Below are 9,756 nucleotides of genomic sequence, written 5' to 3' on the forward strand. Positions count from 1 at the left end.
CAATGTGCAGTACACACTGCAAAGGAACTGTTTTAGAATAAGAAAGCTTTGATCTGTCGTTTGGCTACCCGTTATAAATACTACAAAAACAGACTTCCCTTGATACCCTACTTCTAAAACTTAGCTGACTCACAAGTGGCTCTTACTCTGACAATATTTGAAGTGCAAATTTCTAATGAAGAAAAATAGCCAGTTAAGAGTTTCATGGTTCCTAAACTCTGATTAGTCAACTAAATTCTTTCTGAGCCACCATTTACTAGAAACATTATTCCATGGCTTGGCTGCCTTTTGTTGTTTGTTTGTTTTTTTCCATTTCCCTATAGTTTTATTCCCTTCCCTGAAATCTCATAAAAGCTCCATTCTTTTTTTGCCCTTCTCATACCCCAGCCTGATTCAGACAGCAATCAGCAGTGACTAAAGACAAAAAAGCAATCATGAACATTTCTCAAAAAGCCAGTTAACCTCAGACTACCTTAATGTCATTAGTTGGGGACGCCTGGGTGGCTCAGTGATTGAGCATCTGCCTTCAGCTCAGGGCGTGATCCCGGGTCCTGGGATCGAGTTCCACATTGGGCTCCCTGCAGAGAGACTGCTTCTCCCTCTGCCTGTGTCTCTGCTTCTCTCTCTGCATCTCTCATGAATAAATAAATAAAATCTTAAAAACAAAATGTCATTAGTTTGTCCGTCAAACCAAATTAGGCTTTTCCAGCAATCTCACCTCTGCCAGTTGTGCCCTTTCAAGACAGTTCTTCCATCTGTGTGCTCTTGCTCCCATCAGCACCTACTTTCCAAGGGTTTTGATTCCAACAGTAATCCCTTCTATGTCTTCAACTTCCAATCTCTCTCTTTAGGCTTATCCTCTGTCACCTCCCCCACCCACCCACCCCTTACTTCATGTAAACATATCAAGTTACCCTTCCCTGGGAAGAAGTCATTACTCCACAAATATTTATCATGCATTTAAGTGCCTGATGCTATGCAAGACCTTGGTACTGCCTGCATGAAGCTCTGATGAGATAGTGCAGAAAATAAATTCAGGGATCCCTGGGTGGCGCAGCGATTTAGCGCCTGCCTTTGGCCCAGGGCGTGATCCTGGAGACCCGGGATCGAATCCCACGTCGGGCTCCCCGGTCCATGGAGCCTGCTTCTCCCTCTGCCTGTGTCTCTGCTTCTCTCTCTCTCTCTATCATAAATAAATAAAAATTAAATTAAAAAAAAAAGAAAATAAATTCATAGTCTGTTCTGCTCTGACCCCATAATCCATTCCCAAGAAACCTATTATCACAAGTTATGTCATAGGGGCACCTGGGTGCCTCAGTCAGTTAAGCGTCTGCCTTCCGCTCAGGTCATGATCCCAGGGTCCTGGAACTGAGCCCCATATAGACTCCCTACTCAGCGGGGAGCCTGCTTCTCCTCCCTCTGCAGATATTCCTGCTTGTACTCTCTGGCTCTATCAAATAAATTTTTAAAAATCTTAAAAAAAAAAAAAACTATGTTATAAAAGCAACTGTTCAAAACTGGGTAAAAAGGAGTCAGGGGCCAGTCCCAGACTGAAAATAATCAATTCATTTTTCTCTTCCTGCAAGACTTTCAGTAAGGTGTAAAGTCAAAGTTCTCACACTACTAAGTTCAACTTTAGTTTTATATAGTTATTGCCCAAGATCAAAGCCTTTTTCCTAATCCAATTAACATTGCCAAAAAAAATGAACACATATAGCACTCAGTATTGTGATAGACAAAGCAGAGCCCACTTAAGCACTTTTTCCTTACTCAAGTAATAGTTGTTTGCTTAATGCAAATTTGTGTTCCTTAAATAATCTGCTGCATATGACATCCAACACACTGCTATGAAAGGGGAAGTCATAGAACACTATAGAGTATGTAACAGAGGATCATATCCTGCATTAGAGGATCGGGAAGGACCCCACCAAGGAAGTGAGACTTCAGGAATGAGTAGGAGGTAGTTAAGCAAAAATGGAGGGGAAAGGAGAAGTAGTGCTAATGCAAAGAGAGCTACAATTATGAAGGCCTTCAGGACAGAATAGACACGTATCAAGGAACAGAATCCAGTGGAAAGAAGGAAGAAAGTCATACGGAGAGGCAGGCCATGTCGTCTTGTGAGCCACAGAAGAATATGAGTTCTACATTATGAGCAATGGGAAACCACTGAAGGTTTTCTGTAAGAAGGGACATAACTGCTTCATTTTAGCTACCTTCCCCACTCCACTGGTCAACATGGGCTTCTTAAAAGAATGGTCTATATTTACTTGGTTGTACTTCTTCCCATGTTCTCTTCTCAATGCCCAGCTTGTCTTCTGTACTCCACTGAAATTGTTCTTCTTAAAGGTATCTGAAGGGACCTGGGTGGCTCAGTTGGTTAAGCATCGACTTTTGATTTAGGCTCTGGTCATGATCTCATCAGGGTTGTGAGATTGAGACCCACGTCGGGTTCACACTGGGCACCAAGCCTGCTTAAGATTCGCTCTCTCCCCCTCTCCTTCTGCCCTCCCCTCCCTTCCTCCCTCTCTCTCTCTCTAAAAAAAAATAAATAAAATAAAAAATAAAGGTATCCGACCATCTGCTCCTTAAGTCAATGGGCCCTTTCAGTTTTGACTTTATTTGTCCCATTTGCTCCATGTGGCGCTCCTGACCATCAACTCTGTTCACACCTACAATCGATTTTCTCCCTACTTCTGTGGTTATTTCCCTCCAGTCTTTTTTGCAAGCTCCTTTCTTTACCTATGCCTTTAATTGTAGGTGGTGGTCAAGATTTCTGTCATTGGGCTTCAGCATTTCCAAACCTTCCATATTTTCCCTGGATGAGTTCATCCATATCTAGGACCCCAAACACCACCTATGTGCTCATGATTTCCCAAACCCTATTTACAGCTCAGGCCTCCCCTGGACCTATTTCCATATTGGTATCTTAGAAGTATCTCAACTGAACTGAATAGTTTCCAAGCCAAACACATCTATCCCCTACCATTTCAAATCTGTATTTCCCCTTCCTTTCTTCTGCCACTGCCTTAGTCAACATTTCTCGTCAGGTTTATTCCAACAGACCACTTCCCTGCACTACCTTCCTATGGTTAGCCCCATCAATTATACTAGTAGAGTGATCTTACTAAAAAGTAAATATGGTATGATCATGGTACTTCCAGGCTTAAAATTCCTCAATGAGTCCTATCAATTAGCCCACATGCCAGTCTGATCTACAGGTACCTAATAGACTCTGTCTTACTCTCCAGCCTTATCCCTCCAGCATCTCAATTTCATTCCATTATCCTCACGAGGCTAATTTATTGGTAGTCCTCTTGGCATTCTATGCTCTGTGCCTCTGCACACATTCCTCCCTTCTCTGGAACACTAATTCTTTCCACCCTCCCTTATTCTCTTCACCTGGCCAATCTGTCCTTCAAGGCTTAGGGAAGGCTATCCCTCCTGCAGGAAGCATCACCAGAACTCCCAGGTGCACCCTTTTGGGTGATTAGACAACATTCTGTGCTTAACACCAGTTTTGCCTTTCTCACTTTTATGTTTTCATCTTCTTACCCATTTACTACTCCCCACCAGGCTGGATCCTTGAGAGCTGGAACTCAGTCTAATGTGATACATAATAGGCACCTTGGGAGTCAATGAATGAAAATAGGGAACTGTGAAGAAATCATCAAAAGAAGAAGTCCTAGAATTGTGAGCTCCTCAAGAGAATAAACTTCACTGTATTTTCGAGATGCCAAATCTCAAAGGTCCAGAGAAGGGACTGGCACACCACTAGTGCTCAATACAAATTTATAGTATGGCTGAATGGATATTCTAGAGTCAAAGGAAAAACCTTTTCCTCGACTTGCTTTCCATTACTTTCTTGTTTTGTGACCTACTTTTACTATAACACCAGTATGTATTGTATGATTTCTAAAGACCAAACTAATACTCTTCTTCTTCCATTAGGAAAAAAAGAAAGTATGCACATTGACCAACCCACTAAAGGATTGATTCCTTGGCACAAGTCCATGGAAGGTTTTCCTGAATTCCTTGAAACTGAATGTGAAATTTTCAGATGATGCAAGTAAGTATACTTTTCTGGTCAAAGGGATTACAGTTTTCATTAAGTTTCCAAAGATACTGAGGCACCTGAGTGGCTCAGTTTGTTAAGCATCTGCCTTTGGCTCAGGTCATGATCTCAGGGTCCTGGAATCAAGCCTCACATCTGGCTCCCTGTTCAACGGGAAGCCTGCTTCTCCCTCTGCTTCTGCCCCCTGCTCGTGCTCTCTCCCCCTCTCATTCAAATAAAACTTTAAAAAATTTTTCTTCAAAGATAATGCTACTGCCACCCCACCCCACCCCCAACCAAAATGTTAAGCTCAATTAAATCATAGCATTCACCTTTCTCTTCTCAAATCTGTACTTTGATATACCACCAGCAACTTGGAGACAGTAGCTTCTATTTAAACAAATGTAACTGGAGAAGACACAGCTGGCAGGCTCTCACATAAAGATTCCTACTAGAATTTGCATTTAAAATTTTCTATATTTGGTAAGGCCTTTAGCAGCATTCTTAAAGGTTAGTACTCTTATTTTAACATACTCTGTAGTCATGTGAGTCAGGGTATTTATTATACTTCCTGCTAATGTCTTCAAGAAGAAACGGATACATTCTGAACACGAAGACAAACAATTCTTACTGTCCTTTAAATGAATTTAAATGGGAAGAAACCTAAGATCATCCAGATTTATAGGAAAACCTTCCCCCCCCCTTTCCTGTATAAAGAGTGAACCGAACAGCAGAAACAACTTTTAACTGAACAACCACTCAATTTAATCTTGGGAATAATATGCTAATAATTAAGCAGTACAGAACAGGCAACTAAGTCATTTTCAAGGGTATAAATTTCTATTTGAATTAAAAGGTTCCCTGATGTGAAAAAAAAAACTAGTCCCCTAAGAATTCAACTAGGTGATTCCATTCACACGATTTCGGTTAATAGGCAAGATGATCGTATGGCGGCAAGAATGAGAGCAGCGATGGCCTAAGGATGGGAGAAGGTGCAGCACAGCACCTCCGCGGGGAACGGGCAGGTTCCTTACCGTGACCTGGCTGGAACTCACCCAGGCCTGTGTGTCCAGAGAACCCGCTCGACTCCATACATAAAACCTGTGAGTTCTGCTGTATGTTAAGTATTTCCCAGTAAAGAGGTTTCAAAGGGAACATCCTTATTCTTCTAACCAACACAACCAAGGCCAGATACTCTCGTTCCTGGAAGCTGTGGGGACGACCAGGCGCTGAGACGCCGGGCTCCCCGCGAACACCAAGACCGCGGGTTCGCGGGGAGCGCGGCGGTCCGCACGGTCCGGGGCCCCGGGCCCACCCACGGCAGCAAGGCCAGGGCCGGTCGAGCCTTCGGGAGCGGGCGCCGCGCCGGCCCCGCTCGGCCGCAGGACACCCGGCCAGGGAGCGAGGTACCGGCGGGCAGACGCAGGCACCAGGGCGCGCGAAGGGGACAGTATAAAGCAGCCTCGCGGACGCCCCCCGCCCCCGGTCTCCCGGGCCCCGCAGCCTCCCACGTCCCTCCCGGCGGCGGAGCACGCCCCCGCCCGCCACCAGGCGCCGCTGTGGAGCCGCCTTCCAGAGCCAGCTCCGCGCTTGCGCTCACCAGGAGTACCCCCCGCCCCCCCCGCCCGTCGGAGGTCTTTTTTTCAGAAGGGACCAGAGACTCGCTCGGCGCAGGCGCGCCCCTGACGCGGCCCGCGCGCCACCACTTCCGCCCCGAGCAGGAGGCGGGGGAGGCGGGAGGGAGCCGGCGGGCACGAGCCCGGGTCCTCGGTGAGGACCGTGGCTGCTGCACGAGCCCGCGACTCACCAAGTACAGCTGCTGCCAACGATTCTGAGCATCCAACTCCTCAAACTCCCGCTCGACGGTGGCAGACATGGCGGCGGGAGCGAGCTGGCGCTAGCGGAGCCTGCGCCGGCGGAGAGGCTCAGGCCCCGCACGATCCGGGGAGAGCGCTGGCGCCGCGGCGCATGCGCGCTCTGTGCCCTGCCCCGCCCCCACGCCGGGCCCGGCCGGCCGCGGGGAAAGTACCTGAAGCGTCGAACGTCAGCGCGCAGACTCGCGCCGCCCGGAGTCGCACGGCGGCGGGGCGGGGCGGGGCGCTCGGAGGAGGCGTGGCCCCGAGGGCACCCAGGTGGAGGGGGCGGGGCCAGGGGACCACCCGGACGCTGCGGTGCGAGGGCGCCGGGGACTCGGCGGCTGGCTGCGCTCGAGCGGCGAGGAGCGGCGTCGGAGGCGGGAGCTGCTGAACGCGAGTTCCAGGAACGGACCTCCTGGCCTCTTGCTGTCCCATTTCTGGTTTTCGCTCTACTCTTAATTTTCTTTTATTTATTTATTTATTTATTTATTTATTTATTTATTTATTTATTTATTTATGATAGTCACACAGAGAGAGAGAGAGAGGCAGAGACATAGGCAGAGGGAGAAGCAGGCTCCATGCACCGGGAGCCCGACGTGGGATTCGATCCCGGGTCTCCAGGATCGCGCCCTGGGCCAAAGGCAGGGGCCAAAGGCAGGCGCCAAACCGCTGCGCCACCCAGGGATCCCTACTCTTAATTTTCTAATGCAGTATTTTCGTTTCATTTTAAGCGTCATTTAGATCAGTGTAGCGACCGTGTCCGATTTTGAGACAAATTTCTCAGCCCTCTGGGAGAGTATAAACCAGCCCGGGTGCCAGCTCCCATCTACCTATGGGTTTTGTGCCAGATAAGCCTCTCCGGCAGTTACGGAGGATACAGGTGGTTAAGTAAACGTCACACAACTTAAACATTAATGTTACTTATAAAAAAAGAACAAATGATCTTTTACAGCGCACAAACGTGCTGGTTATAGAAGTGATCTCGCTTCAGATTAAGGTGATTCACTGTTGGTGAACTGTATGCTTACGGTAGCTTGTTACATCACCATCCTAACAAATGTGAAGGATCAAGAAAACTTTAAGCGGTGCTATCCAATATTGACGCTTAGATTTTTTCTTTTTAAAAATCTTTTTAAGTATTTATTGATTTATTAGTTTTAGAGGGAGAGAGGGCACGGGAGGAGGAGGAGGAGCAGAGGGAGAGGGGGAAGATCTCCAGCAGACTCCTCACTGAGCACAGAGCCCAACCTGGGGCTTGATCCCAGGACCCTGAGATCCTGACCCAAGTGCAATCAAGAGTGGAGGTTTAATCGACTGAGGCACCCAGGCATCCCATCCTTTACATTTTAATTAAAATTAAGTGACATGACAAAGAGTCACTCCTCTAACAAATTCTACTCAGGTTCCTCTGAGCACTTTTTCAACTAGCCATTGACTTTTGGACTTCCCTGTTTCTCTTTAGCAAAATCATGCTAAGTCAGTTTATCCAGGTCCCCCCATTCTTAATATCTGATCACCCTCAATATTTAATCAGGTTTCTCATCTTCCACTATCCTCCCAATCATATCTGATCACCCTTGCCTGCCTTCAGCAAGAATCCTAGTAAGTCAGTTTAGTCAGAATGCCCCTGATGTTTTTTGTGTTAAAAACAAAATAACAGGGCAGCCCGGGTGACCCCGTGATTTAGAGTCTGCCTTCAGCCCAGGCCGTGATCCTGGAGTCCCAGGATCCAGTCCCACGTCGGGCTCCTCGCATGGAGCCTGCTTCTCCCCCTGCCTGTATCTCTGCCTCTCTCTCGCTCTCTCTCATGAATAAATAAATAAAAATCTTACACAAAAAAACAAAATAACATTCTTAAAGTGGAGTTGCTTGTTAAGCGTCCTGTCACCGAACCTACACTTAATTTCTGTTTCAGCTCTCTCGGAAATGGGATCTTGAAGCACCTGGGTGGCTCAGCGTTTGAACATCTGCCTTTGGCTCAGGTCGTGATCCTCGGGTCCTGGGATCTAGTCCCTCATTGGGCTCTCTTCAGGGAGCCTGCTTCTCCCTCCGCCTGTGTCTCTGCCTCACCTCTCTCTCTCTCTGTGTGTCTCTCATGAATAAATAAATATTAAAAAAAAAAAAAAAAAGAAAGAAAGAAATGGGATCTTAAATGAGTCAATTAGGAGTCACCTGATGAACACTAGTTAGGTAATCTGTTGATAGACCCCTGCCATCCTCTGAGAAAAAGTAATCTTGCAATAACCTCCTTTTTTTGCCTAGCATAAGTAACTTGTTCCTGCCCCCTTTGGCCTGTAAAAGTCTTTCAATTTGGACAGCTCCTCAGGTCATTTCCTTTTGCTAAATTTGATGATACCCGATTCATGGATCATTGAACAAAGCCAATATTATCATTATAATTTATTCAATTGAATTTTGTTTTGTAATATCTCTTAGTAATTTCCTATCTGCTGACCCCTCACCCTGGACCTTGGCTATAAACTCCCATTTGCCCAGTCTGTATTTAAAGTTGAGTAGTTAAACACTCGTAAAACAATCAATGTGATTCATCATATCAGCAAGAGAAAAACCAAGAACCATATGATCCTCTCATTAGATGCAGAGAAAGCATTTGACAAAATACAGCATCCATTCCTGATCAAAACTCTTCAGAGTGTAGGGATAGAGGGAACATTCCTCGACATCTTAAAAGCCATCTACGAAAAGCCCACAGCAAATATTCTCAATGGGGAAGCACTGGGAGCCTTTCTCCTAAGATCAGGAACAAGACAGGGATGTCCACTCTCACCACTGCTATTCAACATAGTACTGGAAGTCCTAGCCTCGGCAATCAGACAACAAAAAGACATTATTAAAGGCATTCAAATTGGCAAAGAAGAAGTCAAACTCTCCCTCTTCGCCGATGACATGATACTGTACATAGAAAACCCAAAAGCCTCCACCCCAAGATTGCTAGAACTCATACAGCATTTTGGTAGCGTGGCAGGATACAAAATCAATGCCCAGAAATTAAAAAAAAAAAAAATGCCCAGAAATCAGTGGCATTTCTATACACTAACAATGAGACTGAAGAAAGAGAAATTAAGGAGTCAATCCCATTTACAATTGCACCCAAAAGCATAAGATACCTAGGAATAAACCTAACCAAAGAGGTAAAGGATCTATACCCTAAAAACTATAGAACACTTCTGAAAGAAATTGAGGAAGACACAAGAGATGGAAAAATATTCCATGCTCATGGATTGCAAGAATTAATATTGTGAAAATGTCAATGTTACCCAGGGCAATTTACACGTTTAATGCAATCCCTATCAAAATACCATGGACTTTCTTCAGAGAGTTAGAACAAATTATTTTAAGATTTGTGTGGAATCAGAAAAGACCCCGAATAGCCAGGGGAATTTTATTTTATTTTTTTTTAATTTTTTTTTTTTTAATTTATGATAGTCACAGAGAGAGAGAGAGACAGAGACAGAGACACAGGCAGAGGGAGAAGCAGGCTCCATGCACTGGGAGCCCGACGTGGGATTCGATCCCGGGTCTCCAGGATCGCGCCCTGGGCCAAAGGCAGGCGCCAAACCGCTGCGCCACCCAGGGATCCCCGCCAGGGGAATTTTAAAAAAGAAAACCATATCTGGGGGCATCACAATGCCAGATTTCAGGTTGTACTACAAAGCTGTGGTCATCAAGACAGTGTGGTACTGGCACAAAAACAGACACATAGATCAATGGAACAGAATAGAGAACCCAGAAGTGGACCCTGAACTTTATGGTCAACTAATATTCGATAAAGGAGGAAAGAATATCCACTGGAAGAAAGACAGTCTCTTCAATAAATGGTGCTGGGAA

General features: G+C 45.9%; 1 protein-coding gene across 3 annotated transcripts in view; it reads right to left on the bottom strand.

Moving 5' to 3' along the window:
* Positions 1-6,040, bottom strand: part of PTPN2 (protein tyrosine phosphatase non-receptor type 2) — a 93,896-nt gene extending 87,856 nt beyond the window's left edge. For 2 of the 3 annotated variants that reach the window (XM_038543927.1, XM_038543926.1), the window contains exon 1: positions 5,859-6,040. In XM_038543927.1, coding sequence (XP_038399855.1) covers positions 5,859-5,927 — 69 coding nt within the window. In that variant the 5' untranslated portion in view covers positions 5,928-6,040. The remainder of the gene's footprint in view (positions 1-5,858) is intronic. The other variant, XM_038543928.1, reaches the window with a different exon arrangement.
* Between the last annotated feature and the right edge of the window lie 3,716 nt (positions 6,041-9,756).

Source organism: Canis lupus, chromosome 7 (genome assembly GCF_011100685.1).
Source record: "Canis lupus familiaris isolate Mischka breed German Shepherd chromosome 7, alternate assembly UU_Cfam_GSD_1.0, whole genome shotgun sequence".
NCBI lineage: Eukaryota > Metazoa > Chordata > Mammalia > Carnivora > Canidae > Canis > Canis lupus.